This window comes from Haplochromis burtoni, unplaced genomic scaffold (assembly GCF_018398535.1).
Source record: "Haplochromis burtoni strain Fernald_Lab_line unplaced genomic scaffold, NCSU_Asbu1 Contig_41, whole genome shotgun sequence".
NCBI classification, from domain to species: domain Eukaryota; kingdom Metazoa; phylum Chordata; class Actinopteri; order Cichliformes; family Cichlidae; genus Haplochromis; species Haplochromis burtoni.
In genome coordinates, this window is record NW_024582402.1 from 537,826 (window position 1) to 557,771 (window position 19,946).

Consider the following 19,946-nt stretch of genomic DNA (forward strand, 5'->3'; position numbering starts at 1 on the left):
TATTGTAAAATTATTTGCATGTAGGTTGTCTGGTGGGTTTCTATGCTGATAATTGTGTTTGTCTGTCATATTTTGGTCTAGTGTCTGACTTTGAAGAGGTTCAATGAGACAAAAGCAGATACGCCTGAAATGTTTAGAGCACAAACTGTGAAAACGATCTCTTTTGGATGGCTGCACTTCAGCAACACGCAGTCCAGATTCATTCAGTGTTGAGCATGTGAACAGTGCATGATCAAGGCGGAGACAATGTGACGTTACGTGCAGGGTGGCCAATGGCAGCGTGTGCTTCCAGCCTATGGTCGTACAGTACATACTATGAGCTCTGCCTCCTTCTTCCTCTTGGTGCAGCGATGAAAGGAGATGAGACCGCGGATGTGGTATAAAACCGTTTGTTAGACCTGAGATATTTTACCGCCAGCAAGAAGCCTGGTGAGCCCGCACCTCCCCGCTGTTTTTGTCGAAGATAGAAAATATCTGCGTCAGAGGGGGACCTGAGTTAGCTGAGGGAGAGGGAGAGGGGGGTTTGTCGGCCCGCTGCAGTCTGAATCACCGGAGACTCGCCCCACCGCTGGTTAGTCGTCGACGTCGTTTGTCTGTGGACTTGCGCATCCTCTCAGAGGCAAAGAGCACCGGGAGGGGACGGGGGAAAGAGCCGTTTTTTGACTACCCTGCGCTGCTTGGCAGGGTATGCTAAAGAATGACCCAAAGGGACACACTGGTTCATTTGTTCGCTGGAGGGTAAGCCACATCAGTTTCCTCTATAAATGTTACCTAATTTGAAATATGTATTTTGAAACATGACCCCCGTCTGCTTTATCTAGCTAACTCGCCATTTATTTTTTTTTTTTAAGGCAGCGCGTGCCCTTCCAACCTTGGCGGTTGTGCGCACGCGACTGTCAAAAACGGTTCTTAGTTGAACTTCCGGTTAACTTGTAAAATATGACCAGTGTCGCTGGAAAGCATTCATGTGAATGTGCCAGAAAGCGCATTCGAGCTCGTTATTCCCAGACAGCACAGAGCAGCTTGCCTCTTATTTCATCGTCCTTTAAATGCCGGCTGTTTCTGCACAAGTGAGAGCCTTTTATTTTGATGACAAGTGGAATTCATTTCCGGGCTCGTTGTAGCTTTCTCTGAATGACTTGACCAAATGCATCTGCAACAACAGCCATTGACGCTTATTTTTCTGCTGCTATTTTGTAATTTAAGAAGTAGTTGCATAATGCTCACCTATGTGGATCCAATTAAATAATTTCTTTATTGTATTCCCAAATGAAATGAACATTTACATCTAATCCATACTGAGACATCCCCCCCGCCCCCCCCACACACACAATTTTTCTGTCGGTTCAGTTAAAGCATTAGATTACAGTCTTGCAGATATCCATCTAATCAAAAAAGGCTTAATTAAATGTAAAAAATAAAACACTTTGAAGTTTGTGTTGTGTAACTACTGGCTCTGGGTGGAAGTATGGTTTAAAGAGAAACTTACTGGTGAAATTTAATTTCTCTGCTGCTTTTCATTATGTAACAGAGCATTTGAATTTTGTAGTTCAAATCTTAAAGTTGAAGCTCACATGGTAGTAAAGCAATCCTTCTGATTCATAGTTGTGTAAAGAGGCCTGACAACCAGTTCATTAAGGACAATGAAAGCACAAATGTGACATTTAAGTGGATTGGCCCAGTATAGATTTTTGTTTTATTCCATTGTCTTTAGTTTTAGTTCACTTGTTAATTTTTTTTAATCTTCCCATTTAGTCTGTGACTTTCAGAATGGGTGATCCCACCATGCCACAGCACTTCTTTATGTCTCTTGTTATTGCTTTTAAATCTGAGAACTACCCAAGAGACTTTGAATCAGCTTTACCCAAAAACTTGAGCTGGAGGCCTCAGCCTAGTGCTGCCTCCCACAGCCTCGCATTAGAGAGGCACACATGCAACAGCCAGTGTTGCTGAGAAAGTAGGCCAAGGGTCACCGCTGCCTCTGAGCATGAATGTGGGTTGGTCTTTTGAAAGGTAAATATAGCTGGTGCTGCTCAAAAGAGACAGCAGCAAGAGGAATTCATTGCCAGGATGTCAACATATACTACCATACTGCCATGGCTTCTGTAACCTTTAGCCGAGTTCTATAACTTGCAACTGCAATCACCAGGAAGCACTTTTCAGCTGTGCGGTGGTTTGATTTTGAAGCTTTGTCTATATGTGGAAAGCACTGAGCCTTTGGTGAATGCAGAGGGGATCAACAAAAATGACACTATAGCGTATGAATTATCAAATAATACACTAATTTATATCACATGAGATTTTTCCTGGTTTTGTGTGCACATAAACACGCTTTATCCCCATGGTTAGTGCAAAAAGGTCTCTGTAAATTAATTAATTTCAAACCCATTTGATGACTAAAAATTGGCTAAGTTTGACTAAATTAAACCTCACACTAAAAAACATAGTGTTTATTTAAATACTTTGAGAGGCCTGGTGATTTTCCTTTGGGGGAAGGCCAAAACCTGTTTGGTGGGCGCCAAAAATGTTTGTATGATGGAAAAAACAGTCGTGATGCAGTTATATTTGCACACCTTGATGTGTTATGATATAAAGTGGATATACATTTTTTGTATTTGTGACCAACTTGGTTTTTGTTTATGTTTATCAAGTGAGCTAAACAACGATCTAATTTGATGACTTCTTATTCTGGGCTTCTCAGGTGGCAAAACTCAGCAAATGAGCTGCGGTCAGTTTCTTCTGAAATGAATCATGAAACCAGCTGTTTGTTTTCATATGTCAGTATCTCGGATATCACAAAACCAGGTCACGGTGTGTGTATGTGCCCTTGCTCACAGATAATTTGGGAACAACAGATTGTGTTTCTGTTGATTAGTGTTTCAAGTGACTCGGCTTATGTCAGTATAACTTGATTTTTGCTGTTTTTGTTGTTTTGTTTTTGGGGGGGGGCATATTTGGTGCCACAGCAAACTTTTTTCCTGGTCTTGCTTCTGTTCTATTTTGTCACTTTTTTCTAAATACTTGCTGCTTCTTTACTAGATGCGGTGGTACAGTGGGCGCCATTTTAACTTGTCCTCTGGAAGTGGTGAAGACCAGGCTGCAGTCCTCTTCCGTTACACTCTACGTCTCTGAGGTTCAGCTCAGCACAGTCAACGGAGCCAGTGTTGCCCGTGTTTCCCCGCCGGGGCCTCTGCACTGCCTCAAGTAAGGAGAAAGATTAGCTGTGCCTAATTGATATCCACTGAAATTAACATTATAAACAGTTATGATGTGGATTCAATGTTGTCTTTTCTTGGTTTAAGTATTATTTTGTCCATTAGCTGGCTGCTTACATTTAAAAGGTCTGTGTGTGCGTCTCATATTATTGTAACTTTAATGTAATGAGTTATTTTCTTCTAATAAAATGACTCCTTACTGGAACGTTGCATCACTGCAATAACAAACAAAACTATGAAATGGCTCAGAAACACTGATAACAGATTTATCTTGTTGCACAGTTCCTTTAATATGTGCACTGTAAGTTGCAAACTGATGTCAAGTTGCTCCAAATTGAAAATATTTTCTTCAGGAATGCTTGGGCTTTCCTGGGGAGTGAGTTTATTTGGATTGCCAATGCACTTATTTTCTTTTTTATTTTAATAGATGTTATTGTTGTTATTAGTGCCTTTTTTGTTTTTTGGTGGATTGTTTGTTTGTTTATTTTAGAGAGCAACTTTAACCGAGACAAGAAGATAAACATTTTGGTTTCAGTGGTTATTTTCTTTGACATCTGTAGACAAAATCAATAATTTAAACCTCATGTTGACCTTATAGCTCTTTTGTTGTTTTTGATACTTTCTCTCTGAAACTTATGTAAGATATCCACAAAGAATGGTTCCTGTTTTTGTTTTTTTGTTTTTTTTGTTTTGTTTTGTTTTTTTCGTTTTTTTTCTTCAATATAAATGTAAGTCATCTTGTCATTGGGCAGAGTGGAATTTTGTCAGAAAGATGAAGTAAGAGTGAGAGTAGAGGGGAACTCAGCATTTGCTTAGAACCTGCTGAAAGCTGATGTGGCTACTTGTAATGACCATTAACCACTGCAGGATTAGCAAGTAAATATTCAGCTTACCTTTATAAATATGGACCTCTATTATTGTACCCTGGCAAGCTGCTATACAAGAGCATGTCAGAGAGCATGTCACTCTTACATAATGCATAAGCAGCTGTGTGTGGAATTTTCCACTGCTGAATGGTGCCGTTAGTTATTTTGTAAATACCTTTATATTTGACAAGCCTCTTATGTTTGGTTCTGTATCACAGGAATATAAAATGCTTTTTATATTTAGAGTATTTATAATTGGCAGGCTACACAGGCAACATGCTGATCTTGCACTTTTGCAGTTCCCTAGGTTTTGTTTTGTCACTAGTGGGGTTAGCTATAACGTTCTTTAACAGTGAGCCTAAAAATTGATTTGTTCTGACAGTAGGTCTGGGATGTTAGTCTGCTGTCAGGCAGTGCTCCTGTCAGGATTTTGTTTAATAACAGTTGACTAAGAGATTGCAGCTCATGTGGACATTGTTTTGGGCTCTGTGTCGGTGTTGTGGCAACATAAGTCAACTTCTTGTGTTGTCTTCAAAATAAGCAGCATCTTGCAGCAGAAGTACAGCAACACTATTTCATGGTACAGAGTGGAGAAGGATGAAAGCACGAACTGCAGCATAGCTAACGAGGGGGGTGGGAGGACACGTCAAAGTGGGTCAACGTGCAGTGTGGTGCATGCCAAGATCCCTTTTAGGGCGGAGGACACCTTCACTCCAAATCACGTGTGTTGTCTGGTTTTAGACCCATTTCTTTCTTGAGGATGTGCCATTTGCTATAAATAATGAAGAATCAGATAACATAATGATTAATAATGAAATAATAAAATGAGGAAATCACATAAGTGGGGCAGAAAGGCAAAGTCTTTAAATAGAATTTTTTTTTTTAGCTAATTAACTTCTTCCAGTAGGATCCGAGCTATGTCCTTTTTTTTTTCTTATTGCTGGATTTTTTTTTATTTTTTTTATTTTTTTTTTTGAATATGTTTAAATTAACTTCATGAAACAAATCTGCTTAATCTGATTTGTGGTAATTATGAATTTACAACTGTTATTAAATGTGAAAACAATTTAGATTACGAGTTATCTTTAAACCATTCACTGTATAATATGCTCCAGTGTTTAAATAATGTACATGTTGTGTTTTGACTATAAAGTGAAATATTTTCTCATATGTTTGCTCTTTCGACAGGTTAATTCTAGAGAGAGAGGGACCCCGTTCACTCTTCAGAGGACTGGGTCCTAACCTTGTAGGTGTGGCACCTTCCAGGTATGTGCAGTATTATCTGCAATAATGTGGGAGTGTTGTGTGCTAAAACTGCTTTACGATTTCTTTAGGAATAACACAGAAACAGAGCCCAAAGTAAGGGAAATAACCTTCACTTCCATATCTTGCGTGTCATAACATCATGAATGAGTAATTCATTTTTTATTTTTATTTTTTTGCGTAAGAAGCAGTTAGCTAGCAGCAGTATCATCCGCACTAGCACTGCCCTGCTATCGGGTTAAAGGCATGCCTGTGTAATTTATTTTGACATGTTTAATCAAACTCTATGAGACAATTTTTCTGGGGGAAAGTCTTCAGGCTGTATTATGGGCAGCAGCTGAGCTGTTAAATTTAACTCCTGTGTGCAGTCTTATTTACTGCTGAAATACAGATAGTAAGTGCCTCAATCTGTCTACTGAGAATGGGTTGCCTGTCAACCAGTAGTATTAGTAGCGTCACATATACTTCAGGCCGATGTTGTTCTTCATCAGCATCACATAAATTCAAAAGTCTCCGAATCCAAAAGACAAATAAGGTTTTTTGATTTTTGTTGATTTATTAAAACGTTACAGTGTTATCAGCCATAACAAACTCATTATGACAAAGTCAAAAACTGAAGTACAACTTTGTTCAAAATGATGTATTGAAATATCATTCAACAGCAGTCATTTTTCTTTAAAGATTTCTTTTTAGTATTTGCAGACTTTATTTGACAGTACAGTGTAGAGGAGACACAAAAGCAAAGAGAGAATGGGGCAATGACACACAGGAAATAGTCTGGAGTGGACTCCAACCTGAACCACTGCAGTGCCCTTCAGCATATTTCCCCCGGTTTGTTCAGGTGAGCTGTAGTGTTGCCCAGTTGTGTGAACATTAAATACAGTGACCTGATATTTATTTATTTATTTATTTTATTCAGGCTTGCATTTTACACAGTGTAAAACAGCTCATATAAAATCTGCAGCCTTTATAACAAATAGTGAATGAACAGGCTCAGGCTGAAGTGGCACTTGGATATGCCTGGTCTATGTTGTTATCAGTAAAGCTGCCCTCATTTCCAAGTAGAAGAAGAAAACGACAACAAACAAACCACAATGTTCTCAAATATAACCCTCAAACATATTTGTAGAGCATTTGTTTTAATGCAAGAAATTACTTGGGCAATTTTATTGCTTTAAGCATTAAATAAATAAACAGAATAATTAAATTACATAATGTGGGACCTTAGACACTGTGGTTAAGTGTGATCATAGTAACCAGACTTTGCTCTTTTACTGTAACAGAACTGTTGAATTTATTCTCATTTAAGTCAATCCTCAATGTTCCACACAGTAAGAAAAGTAAGGAAGTATAAATGAAGAATGAATTATGTTGCAGGGCATTAGAAATTAATACATCACTTGTTTTATAAAGAATTACTGACCACTTTGAAATTTAATATAATCAGTGTTTTGTTTCCATGTTAATTTGTGATCAGTCACATTATGTAGAAAGTTGGCTTCATCAACCTTGGATCTTTAGTTTCATATGTTCTACAGTTTGTTCTATTTGCTTAAACCACAAAGTCTTAACACATTCAGGCTTAAATACAATAACACAAAGGAGCAGTGGGATTAATTGTGCATGCATAATATGCTCTCAAAAAAACTCTCAAAAGTAGCATTCAGATTTGCGTATTCTGTCCTCACAGATGTTAGATGAATGTTACCTTCTGTTTTGTTATAGTTGACTAAAACTACAGAAATAAAACTAGACTGAATGAGAACTGAAGTGGTTTGAGTGCTCATAGAGCGAACTAAAATGGACTAAAACATACAGAATGTACCTTTTTTATTTTTAGGCTTAAAAATGGGGTCACATTCGTCAACACAACTGGTCTCATGAGGCTTTGGCGCCTCTATTTATTGAGACTTGGAATGCCTACACAACTTTAAATTAGCTGCCTGAACAAAGTGTTGTTTATGTTGTGCTGACATTTTGCTCCTGACCCTTCACATTATTGGTTTTAAGGAAACTAAACACAAATAAATAAACAGCAAATAAAAACTACAGCTACATATTTTTAGTCGTTATAAACAGAAACATGAAAACCTAGAAACTAACTGAAAAAAGCAATACGAAAAACTCAGAATGGACAAAAAGTAAAAAAGCTATTCATCAAATATGACATTATAATTACTCTAGCATCAGATTTATGTTACTGAGGTATTTGTGGTCCTATGAATACAAGTGCTGATGCACATGGATGCAAGGTGCTCATTACCTGTGTATATAAATGCACACTGTACGTATGCTGAGCTCGAGCTGCTTCTCCTTATAAGGGTTCGTTTGACTGAAATGCTGCAATTTAATAAGTATGTAAGCAGTAAGTGAGACAAAGAGTACAGGACTGTAATTCAGTTGCTTTCACATTGAGGAATGTCTGAAATAATGGAAGACCAGGAATGTGCATGTAAACTTCTCTCAATCACAGCAGCAGCACAATGGAAATATGTGCTTCAAATCTGTGCGGAAATGAGAAGGTTCCCTAATTCTTAGCTTATCTGCCCTAACGTCTGGATGCAGTCAATCAAATTCCCGTGAAGCAGCAGCAGCAGACGCCGGCCAGCTGTTACGCTTTCATCATGTGACAGCCACTGCTGTTGTTAAAATGAGGTTTCTAAATTAAGGCAGTTGTGTTTGTGTATAATCCCTCCCTGATCGTTCTAGTTCTCTGTAGTTACTGCTGTGTCACCGCCGACGTCTTCTTCCTTTTCTGGTTAGTTTTGCGTATCGTCTGTGTCATGATTTCATGATACTCTTTCTCTTCTCGTGGGCCTTTCACTCTTTGTCTGCCCTTTAGGTCCATCCAGTGCATCTGTGTCTGTCAGTCCTGTGTTGTTGTACTGAAATGGCTGGCCATGACAGCTATAGGAAGTAGTGCTATAGGAGGATGTTATCACATAAGAGGTGAACCTGATGAACTCGCTGGCAAATTATGTGGTTTTCCACTGCTTTATAGACAGGATATGACAACAGGAAACATGGTGGTTAATAGTTAACCCATATATAAAAATAAATTAAAAAAACTACCTCAAGAAACCATTTTTAGGGTTCCACTGCTTTGTGTTTTGTGGGAATAAAGAATAGCTTTTAACTAATTTTATTCACTTTGTTTTCATTCATAACCATTAATGTAGAGAAACATATTAGGATGCAGTTTAAAACAAATTACATTGGCTGTAACGTGGTGAAATGTTAGTATAAATAATTTAAAATGGATTTATGAGCTGCTCTCATTATTCAGAGCAGCCAGATTCATTAGTGCTCACAGTACAAACAATACACTGATCAAAATGCCACCATTAGTGTCCGACAAAATAATTGTATATGCAGAATTGTAACAAGCGACTTTAGTATAATTGAATGAAACATCTTATTACTTTATTTATCAGCAGGCGGAGGTGTGAACTCCAGCGCTGTTGTCTGCTGTGATATTTACGAAACGACACTCTGATGCTGCAAAGCCTCTGACACTCAACAGTCCACCGGGCATGCTGCTGGCGTTCATTAACAACATACTCGACCCGATTTCTACACAGCTTGCACCACGAAAATCTGTCTTTGCTCGTGAGCTGCATACATGCTTTCAGAGCCAATCATATCATTCGTCTGCAGAGCAGCGTGATTACATTTTGCATGCATGCTCTCAAATCCAGAACGAGGGCTGAGAGCAGAGGTCACGGAGTTTAATTCCAGTCAGTGTTGATTAAATCCTATGATTTCATTTATAGAAGAGCAGCTAGAATCATGGGAGGAAAAATCTGTTTCTAAAGCATGACATTTGTGCATGTGCACACTAGAGAGGCACGTATTTATCAGCCGAACATCAGTACTGATGTGTATTTGACTTGTTGGCTGTTATTGGCCTGTCAGCAAAGAAAATAAGAAATGCCATTTACCGACAGCAGTGGCCATTGTGCGCCTTTTTGTTCTGTGGTTTTTATGTGCGAGAACTAGCTTCATAAATGTGTATAATGACATTTTAAATGGAGCACAAGAATTTAAAACACCGATTTTATTTATAGTGTTGTATAGTTTTAAAATTAGCTGAATTTACTGCATGTTCCCCATGTTCAGTTTGGGCAGTATTTAATTTTGTGCAACTGAAATGATGTGTTTGTACTTAATATAGCTAACTTGTTAATCATTTACACATTAAATAACTCTGCAGGTACAGTCACAGCTAGTATGCTTTTGCTTTATATTTACTCCCTGGACACGTCATTAACTTCTTTCCTTTCCTGAGTCTTTTAGTAATTAAAGTTCTCTCTCTCTTCTGTTTTAATCGTCACACAGGGCGATATACTTTGCGGCCTACTCGACAGCCAAGGAGAAGCTTAATGGAGTGCTGGAGCCAGACTCTACCCAGGTGCATATGGTGTCGGCTGGGATGGCAGGTAATGATTGCTCCTTCCCCTCCCCCTTTCTGTCTGTCTGTCTTTTTTATCTGCCTGTCTGACTGTTTGTCAGTCTGCCTGGGCAGTGTTTCTTACTGATGGGTTTTATTTATAAAAAAAAAAAAGAAAAGAAAAAATAATTATTTAGTTTTTCTCTATCAAACAACTTTCATTATTTTTTTTATTTTATACAATTTAAGTATCCCAGACACCACCCTTCCCCCAGACCTGACGCATGCTAAAGCTAACTGATAATGTCTGTTTTTAAGTCGGCATTACTTAGCTATTTCTTGTATAGAAATATTAATATAAACAATCATTGATTTATCAGAAAGCACAATTTAAGCCTCTTGGGATCGAAATAACCTTGATTATTGTGTATGTCGCGATGAGTTATTCATGTCTTAAATACTGCAGTTTCTACAATATTTCAGAGTTCATCCTCTACTTTAAGGGGACCTTGAATCTGTAAGAGCTGAAAGGTTCTTATCACATCTTTTATTACATATCAGCTTCTTTGGAAACAATCCTTTCTGTAACTAAACTGGGCCGATAATGCAGTATCTTATCTCTCCATGGTAGCCTTGATAGTCCCCGAATAGTTGAGGAGACAAATCCTGATATCAGCAGTGCCAGAATTTCATGTACCCATACCAGATGAAACATTTCAGGCTGCAATTCCCCAACTGCTGATCTGTATTTGGTTTTATCTGTTATACAAAAGAGAAAAATGTTACGGTCCTCAAAGTTTGGGTTGTGCTTTCCTCTTCTCTTAGCCCCGCTGTCCCTCATGTACTTCGTTAAAGTTTTTTGTTTTGAATCCCCTGCTCGCCCTTCTTTCCTCTCTTTTTTTTGTTTTCTGTTTTTTAAATTCTTTAATTTTGAGGCCTCTCCAGAGGACACTGTAAATGGTTTAACATCCCAGTTGTTACTTAAACAGTGTGGTCTGGGCCCCCCTCCCCTTTGCTCTGTGTGTGTATAGAGAAGAGAACACGGCCCCCAAAGGTCAACCGGGGCCCCTGGCACTCGGGCGGACACGTCAGGTAGCACCCCATTTCTTTACACTGGTATGATGAAAACCATGGTGATTTTTCTAATTAAATTCATAATGGTTATTCATTTTTAATGGTATTAGCATTGCTTACAGCAGTGTTTGCTGCTGGTGTGTAGTTTTAGATTCATGATGAAGTTTATTATTCCTTAATCTTAACACACACCTCCCCCTCCCCTTTTAACGTGTTTCATCAATACATTAAAGCTAAAGTAATGACAGTTTTTGTTGTCAGCACAAACGAAATGCTAACCTTGTCACTGCCACAGAAGGCTGCACTCGGTGTGTTTTTCATTTTGTGTTTTGTCATCATTCATCAACACTGAGTGCTTCAGTCATTTCTTTCCAAGGAGAACTGGACTGACGGTATTTTCACATTTCACGTGTTTACTTGTTAAGTTAGTTGAATTTCCTGAAGACAGTTAATTGCCTTAGCAGTTTAACCCCATCAGTATTGGCACCACTTAAAGATAAATTCATTATTGTGGATAAAATGCAGTGAAAACTTACACATGTAAGTGATAAAACGGGAACACATCAATACACATAGAAAGAGATGGACCTTGGTGTTTAGTCTTTTTCATACTTATAACAGTTGCATAAATTTCTCTTGTAAATCTCAAAGAAATGCAGGTAAGGATATAAATACAGTCTGACTGTTACCACGCAAGTGCTTAAAAACTAGCTTTAAAAATTTCAGATGTTTCAATGTGGACAAATTGTTGTGTTACTACACAAATGTTTTGCTATGATACTAAACGTATCCCTCTCTCGCTTTTTCATCTTTATTGTCTCTAAGATTATCAGTGCTTATCAGTAATAGATTTAATGCGGTGGTCAATGCCAAAACCTCAGGGACAGTTAATTGATACTGATGCTGTGAATTCGTGCTCAGTTTTATAAACTAACTTTGTGAAGTCGATGTCTTTTATAGCTTCACTGCTCCTGCAATGGGAACTTTTTGTATGGATTCAAATCCCATTTCTTTACTTAAGCTATTTTAACATATGAACTCATATGATCTGCTTTATAAGCACTCTCACTACTGTAATTCTTAGTGTGGTCTACCTGATATTTGTGGGAGTCGACTGTGATATTTTTGTTCTACAAAACTTCACGGCTGCAGTGCATGTGTGGAAGAACAGCTTTAGACTTCAGCAGTTAATCTAAAGCATGCTGCTGTCCCCTGAATGTAGGTCAAACCCCTCAGGAAAAATTGCACAGGGATTATTTGAGTATTGAAGGATCATAATATACAACATGCGGCAGCGTTTCCATGTGCCTGGTGGCCTGCTGAGCCCAAGAACACACTTTTTGTTTTTAAATTTACATAAAATATAATCATTATTATGTTGTTAGAAATTTAACACTTGAACAAATAGTCAAATATTGTGAGTTGATACAGTTTTAGACTAAAGATTAACTGCTCTGTGTCATTGAAGTAAATGGTGACTTAATGCACTCCCGCTGGTATAGCATGCGCCGTTTCCTCATCGAGGTAATAGCTGGAAATAAAGTCCTGGTGGTCTTTCTCCTGTCACCCATATTCATGCACACATTCTGCGTTGTGGTTGAAATATCGAGTGTATTATGCTAGCGCACCACATCTGTAAGTTAAGGATCGTCCTTTTGATTTTCATCCATTATTTCATTGTCATCAGTCACTTCATTCTTATCACATATTCATACAAAGTTTCTTCATTCTCTTTATCCCTGTCACATAAAGTGTTGAGTCTGTTACACTGAACGGCAAGGTTAGCATTTCCACCGGCCTCTTTTATTTTCAGACAAGGAGTTTAGGTTAAAAACTGATATTGGCTCAATGGTTATAAGGAATACCTCTCCAGTTTTTTTTTTTTTTTATGTCTTTGTGTTCTTGTGATTTTTAGCTTGCTCTCATGAGATAGAGCTGGAGGCTTGGATTGGTTTGGGCCTCTGATTAGTCGTCTTCTTTACTGCAAAAAGTGGGGATAAAGTAAAAGTAATAAAAATGTAACACAAATTAAAGCAGTTTAAAGATGGGTAAATTATACGGGTTGGGGCACAGAGTTGGGATCATAGTTTGGTGAAAGATGGGGGGTGGTATGAGTCCTTCACCCCCCATCTCTTCTCCATCTACTTCAGAAAGTGGGTTGATGTGGGTGGTTGGTGGGATTTGGGGTGGATGTGACTGCTGCTTGTGTGTGACTGTGGTACAGAAAAGCCTGTGTCTATTTTAGGGCTTTACTGTAAAGCTTTCACCCCTGCGTGATTGGGTGGGACATCCCCGCCATCTGAGCCCCCCATATCTGCAGGCTACTAGCTGCAGCGGGGAGGAGCTGGAGGAGCTTTGCCCCTCCCTCGTGAGTACACGCCATAGAAGCTACTTCATTCTACTTCCTCCTTTTTTTCTACTTCCTCCTTTTGTTCTCCTATTCTCTTCAACAGACCTGTGTAATCCTTTCTTCTTCATGCAGTTGCCTTAACATAGGTCTCTGCTGCATCGATACACTAGACGTGACTGAGGTCTCTTCATAGCCTTGCCCTGGTCTTAGCTGTTTTCTGCAAAAGGCCATGTTTTACTTCTCACTGGTATATCCGTTTAGCACAGACTTTTAAAGAGACTTTGTATCATTAGGAAATGACACAAAGTGCAGATTAATTAGCTTTATACCATACACAGCAAGCTTTGCATTACTGTACATTATCTAGCATTTCTACTAATCAAGAATAGTTGCGATCAGTTACAAATTAAGCTAACATCTACCAAGTGTGTTGGCAGGCAGAACGTGAAACAGGGTTTACTCACCACGATTAAAAAGTAACGGTTACACTTTAGACTTCCTAGCAGTGACTTTCCACTAGTAAATAATTAAAGAATCTCCTTTAGACAACATTTTTCTTCACTATGCTGTAGTTGTGCTAGCTGTGCTAGTATATGGCCTACAACCTGTCTGTAGTGTCCAGTCAAGTTAACCACTGGTTCATATTAGAATAAATATAAAGAACATGTGTTTTTAGGGACCAAGACTAAATGAGCATTGCTAACCATTGTAGAAAATCTAGAGACTAATCAAAGCTAAGGGTCAAACCTATTGTGTTGTGATGTTTATTTCTGTATGGGTAGATTTGTTTGTATACACTGATTAAGGTGATGTGACGTATGAGGATAAGTTCTAATTACAAACTCTTATTCATTTATCAGCCACATGTAAAGGCCTAAAATGAGTTTGCTGCTTGCCTACATTTGCTGCTGTTTGCAGTTAGTTTTTATCCAGATCCATACAAAAAATATATATATATCTAGACAGTCATAGCTGAAAGCTGCTGCCTTCATGCACTGTTATCTGAGATCTTTTACTTCAAAAGGAGAACTGTTTACCTGTTGTTTATATGCACTTGAGTAGCATTTCATATGAAGAGGATCAATAAGTTAACAGATTAGATGTTTTTTGTGTCTGTAACTCAAAATATTTTTTAAAAAATTCAGATTTAATTGTTATACTGTTGTCTGAATTAATGATATCGATGTATTTTATGTAAGACTTGTAATGAGATTAAGTTAAACACCTCAGCCAGTTGATCCTGTTTCCTGAAGTGCTTTCTCACTGTATTTGTACCATGTAGCTTAATCTAGTTTATTTTAATGTGTTCTTACAATGAGTGTCTCTGCCTGTGTCTGAACCTCTGACCTCTTCTAAATTTGCCAGGGTTCACCGCCATCACAGCCACCAATCCCATCTGGCTGATTAAAACCCGTCTGCAGCTGGACTCCAGGTGAGGAGGATTTTTCTGATAAGTGTAAAAATGATGGCAAAATGTGTTGTTAAACTAATGAGAGTAAATTATTCTAAAAGTTATTTATTTTAATTGAAAGTGTCTGTGTGATGGCAGGAATCGCGGCGAGCGGCGTATGAGTGCTTTTGAGTGCATACGACGAGTGTACCAGATGGATGGCTTACGAGGTTTCTACAGAGGTATGTCAGCCTCATACGCTGGCATCTCTGAGACTGTTATCCATTTTGTCATCTATGAAACTATCAAGCGAAAATGGCTTGAGTACAAGGCTCAGGCCAGCATGGACGAAGAGGAGGAATCTGTCAAAGATGCCTCTGACTTTGTGGGGATGATGCTTGCAGCTGCCACCTCCAAGACCTGTGCCACCTCCATCGCCTATCCTCATGGTAATCTTCTCACTCACTTTCATATGTTGTAGTCAAAGGATAAAGGTCTTAATATTTAATACTTCTATTGTACCCTTCCTCATACTAGCTGTGTCCCAAAAAGTAGGCTGCATCCTCCTGAGGTCGCAATTGTAGACCAATTATGTCACAGCGACGCAACGAAGGCTGTCCCAATTCGTAGACTCCTCCGAATGCGGCCGACAAATGCGTCCTCCTTTTCCCCAGATTTGAAGGATTGGTCGGCTGTATCCTTCGTTCATCGCGCAGCCCAGCCAATTCCAGTTTCCAAATATGGCGGCAGCTACTTAGTTTTAATATTACTGTTATTACTCTTTCTGGGTCACAAAATAAACTTTTAACATCTTTTCAGGCAAGAATGTAGCTGTGTAAACTTCAAATATCTGCTTGGTTTATCAAGACATCACATGTTTGCAAAAGTGCTCCGACATTTTCGGAGACCTCTGTTACTCACCAGATCGATAACTAGCTGGGGGATAAATAAAACTTATAAAAACGTATAAACTTTATTAATCCCTTGGGTGGGTTCTTCTGGGGTTTTCACACAGCTGAATAAACAAACAAACAAACAGAAAACTGATTAAACAGAAGTATGAGATGGTCAAGAATTTACGGCAGTGCCCTGTTATATTTTAGATAGCAAGGAGCAGACGGCTGAGTGTATTAAACTCCACCGAGACAGCGGTGACACAAATCTGAAGGCTAGACCGTCCTATTTCACAGCCTTGCACTTCCGTCCTCCGAAGGATGTGACCTAGGTTTTGGGACACAGCTACTGTTTGTGGTTCAGCCTTAAGAATATTTATTCCCAGCAAAGAAGTAATCTTTACAAATGGATCCCGAGGGCAGACTTTTAGTTCAGTAAATTTCAGCACTTACAACTGAGGCGGATGTGTAAATAACAAATGCATAAAGTTAATTATCTATTTATGTTTTTAGTTCTTTTATTTTAAATAGTTTCCAGTTATTGGAACCAAAATAAGAACCCTGTTTTTAACATGCTGTAAATTAAACATGCAGTCTGTACCATTACTCAAACAGGGGGCAAAAGCTGTGGTCACTGGGAATTATTTTCAGTCTTGGACTAATATTGGATGGTTATATACAGCACCAGGGACTCATTCAGAAAAAACATGTTATGCCAAAGCTGAGTGCAATGCTGTGGATTATTTATATTTTGTAATTGTTGCAGAATAAACATGAAGCTCTATCGCAAAATGTAGAAATAAATATAAGGCTTTTCTGTACTTGGACAAGATTTAGACTGTAGTTAGTCTGATAACTGGTTTAGTTTTTTCTTGCCATTTGTTGGTACAAATGGAACATTATTAGTATTTTTAAAGGATAGGTGAAACGTATTAGATTGGAAATCATTAGTATCCTGTCTTAACTTTGGAGAAATTCAACTTGGTGTGTCTTATGAATGGGAAATTACACAACACTCAGAGGCAAAGTCTGACACAGCCAGTGGCCAGTGGAATATGTAACTCAAGTTTCTTCCTCTTCTCTAATTGCAGAGGTGATCCGCACACGACTACGAGAGGAAGGCAGCAAGTACCGCTCTTTCTTCCACACTCTGCTCACAGTACCCAAGGAAGAGGGATACCGGGCGCTGTACCGCGGCCTAACCACTCATCTCGTCAGACAGATTCCCAACACGGCCATCATGATGTGCACATATGAGGTGGTGGTCTATCTACTTGGCTGTTAGCCTATCGTGAATGTCTCTGCTCTGTTTAAACACAGAGACCGTTAAGTGACTGAGAAAGATGACCTTTTGCTGGAAACAGTGGCTATGAAACGTCAAAATGAAGATTAATGGAAACCCGAAGACACTCGTGTGGACCAGAAAATGACAAATGGAAAAAAGATGAAGAAAGAGACAGGACCATATCGGCATCATCCCCACCAGCTCCCTTTGTTAGACTGCTGAAACGGATATAGAGTAATGTTGGCAGAGGAGGTAACATGGCCAGAAGTGCGGAGGCACTGACAGGGAAGCCACAGAAACAGTTTGGCACCTTGTGTCAACTCAAAGTTTATGCAGTGTTCAGTGGACTTAACAGAAAGGATTTAGCTGGCATCCTTCTCTTTAGACAGAAGATAAACTTCTTTTTTTTTTTTTTTTTAACTTTTGTAGAGATACTGTGGGAGGAGAATGCTTGGAGGCAATTCAACTTGACAAGACAGATGGAAACTAAATGTAGGTCACTTTGAGTAATCCAAAAATCTCTGTTTGGTATGTTTAGTCTGCACTTGCCTTAGTGCTATGATACCCCGGTACGATTAACTGACTAGCAACTGAGGCAGGATGTTAGAAGGAAAGTTCGTATGATGTAAAGACGTCCCCTGAGCCACACACCGTTGCACTACAGAGAGCGTGGCTTCAAGCATTCTCCTCCTATGTCCCCTAGAGGGCCTGAATCTCATACACAGCCATGCACAAACTGGCCAAATACAATGAAACACAATGATGAGCTTGTGATAGTGACTGTCACTTGAGCACGTGACTGTGACACTAGTCAGTGTTGATGAAGACTATGTCAAAACGCTGGCCTCCATTCAGTGTTTTATTCCTCTGTGACGCAGTGCCTGGTGGTGACATGTTTTTGCTGAAGGTGGCCTTCACCGTTTCAGTGTCGCTTGTTTGTATCGTCGTTGTTCACAACTACCACCCAGCTGAAATTATTTAACTTGTTAGGGGCATGAAGCATGGGCAAAGGTATAAACACGATAAATCTGGGTGTTGATTGGGATCACTTTCTTTGAAATTGTGAGTTTTTAGTCTTAGGCGGTCTTACTAGTGCACTATTTGGTAAAAATTGAAATCCGATTGTTTCCAAGGCCAACTTTTGTCTCCAGTCACTGCTTAGGGCTTAAAAATCTTGGATAAAAACACGAGACCAATGTGTCCTGTTTCTGATGTGAAGCATGCAACGCAACAAAAGGTACCAAGTATCTTCTATTAGCGTTGCTACTTGAATATAATGTGACGGTTCGGGGAAATATTGGAGTCGGAGCAGAGTGATGGAGTTTTATCACCCCATAGCCTGTTTGTACGTGAGTGTGTCTTTATGTTTGTGTGTGTGTGTTTGTGTGTTTGAACAATTTACATGATCTGTGTGTCCATGCATTTGCAGGCATTTGCGCCTGCATGTATAATAAATAATAACTACTCCAGATCTCCCTCCACTAACTATTAATCCTGCAAGACACTGGTTTGGAGTATGGAGAATCTCCTTTATGATACTGGGAGCTTTCATTCCCACTCTCATGCCAGTGCTTGCTTCCAGTGGCTTCCAACTGACCCGATAACATGCACTTTTGTGGCCTTTTAGGCTTGTGCTTTGCATTTTTATTGTGTGGACAGGTTAAACTTGTACATTGTAAAGGAAAAAAGTATTACTGTATATCAAAATGGTATTTTGCGCAACTGTTCCTAGAGCAGATCTATTGTACAGTTAAGAGTTGTCTGTAGTTGTGAAGGATGTCCACATATTTGTAAATAATATAGATACTGTGTATGCATATCAAATTTTTTTTCCTTTTTTTCCCCACCGTTAGACCCGTTTCTGATCATGCTGTAGTTTGCATTAGCAAATGATTGTTTTCATGGCTTTGACATGAATATTGATGTTGCTTGACTGATTTTTCTTGTGTTTGTGTGTTGCTGTAAGCTGTCGCGCTTACACGTAGCTTGCAAAAGCTGCTCAACCAATACAAAATGTAAGCATATGAGCCACAGTATTGTTTTGTCGTCCATCAAAGTGTTCCAGTTTGCAACGTTTGGATGTTTCTGTCATTTGGTCTGTTTACATTGTTTCGTACCTTCTATCAGATTTTGTTTGGTTCTCCTCAGTTTTTTTTTTATTTTTTTTATTTTTTTTATTTTTTTTTTAAGAATATAAAAATGGAAGTTAATTTATTGTGAGCTTAAAAACTGGAATCATCTTTCTGTGATGGTACCATTGCTGCGTAGGATGGTTACAAATTTGTTACGGGAAAGGTTTATTGGTGAGACTGTGAAGTTGCCCGTTTAACTGACCACTTGAAGAGGTTCACGAAAAGATGATCTTTTGGTAAAATTTGGCACTTATTATCTTTCAAATTGTGTTTAAGCTTTAATCAGAATTTCCCTTGCATACAGAATTATGTCATGTTTAACAAAGCACTGTGCTTTTCCCCAAAGTATTTTTCTCCAGTTAAAAGAAAAGAAAATCTAATAATTGATGCATTGTGTTCTTGAACACTCATTTCCCTCATTTGAGTTGCAGCATCATTTCAGAGGCAAACTGAAGTGTTGTAACTTGTTATTGATATTTAGTCTCCACTGAGTTGCAGCCCCTCCCCCTAATTAAACAAAACAAATCAAAACATGCTAACCAATTTTAACATCCCATGTTTTTCCTAAAAACACTAACTAGCTGTTTTTCTTCAGACAACTGGACAAACAGTGCAAACATTTACATTTTGTTACCTCTAATTTCAAAGGCTGAATGCAATTTATTGTCTCTAGCCTGTGTGCTCGGTCAGAATGCAGACTCAAGTTGGGTTTACTGAAAACCCAACTAGAAGCTTGTTCTTTTCCAGTTCAGTCATGAAAATGTTTGTTTTTGTTTTTTAAAGCAAAATTAAATAAACATTCATTTGCAACTAAACCTGTATCTATTGTTTTGTTTTTTGTTAAATTTCTTGTACTAGCTCCAAAAAGCATCTGTCGTGGGACGCTTTCATTCATGTGGATGTTTCTGTTGTCTTTGGATTATATTATCCTGGAACAACAGGTGATAGGTCAGAACTCTTTGGGCCTCTTGAAGGGGAAACTACATGATATTAGGCAGGTGATTATATGCACCACTTCAAAAATATTAGCTCAAAAATATTAGCTTAAAAATGTTCCCAATCTTGTTTGAATGTCTTGTTGGGGGGGA

At 38.7% G+C, this 19,946-nt stretch overlaps 1 protein-coding gene across 1 annotated transcript; it reads left to right on the forward strand.

Moving 5' to 3' along the window:
• Positions 1–313: 313 nt before the first annotated feature.
• On the forward strand, positions 314–19,673 carry slc25a36a (solute carrier family 25 member 36a). Its single transcript, XM_005920620.3, has 7 exons — positions 314–738; positions 3,040–3,204; positions 5,270–5,347; positions 9,683–9,783; positions 14,524–14,590; positions 14,708–14,997; positions 16,533–19,673. Exons 1-7 carry the CDS (start codon positions 698–700, stop codon positions 16,724–16,726), a joined length of 936 nt encoding a protein of 311 aa, XP_005920682.1. The 5' UTR covers positions 314–697; the 3' UTR covers positions 16,727–19,673.
• Positions 19,674–19,946: the final 273 nt, after the last annotated feature.

What these genes read in the sequence shown, in the direction of transcription:
- slc25a36a (XM_005920620.3), top strand. Translation starts at nt 698, where the DNA reads ATGACCCAAAGGGACACACTGGTTCATTTGTTCGCTGGAGG. An exon ending in GGTGTCGGCTGGGATGGCAG is followed by an intron (nt 9,784 to 14,523) that starts GTAATGATTGCT and finishes TAAATTTGCCAG; the next exon opens with GGTTCACCGCCATCACAGCC. An exon ending in CGTCTGCAGCTGGACTCCAG is followed by an intron (nt 14,591 to 14,707) that starts GTGAGGAGGATT and finishes GTGTGATGGCAG; the next exon opens with GAATCGCGGCGAGCGGCGTA.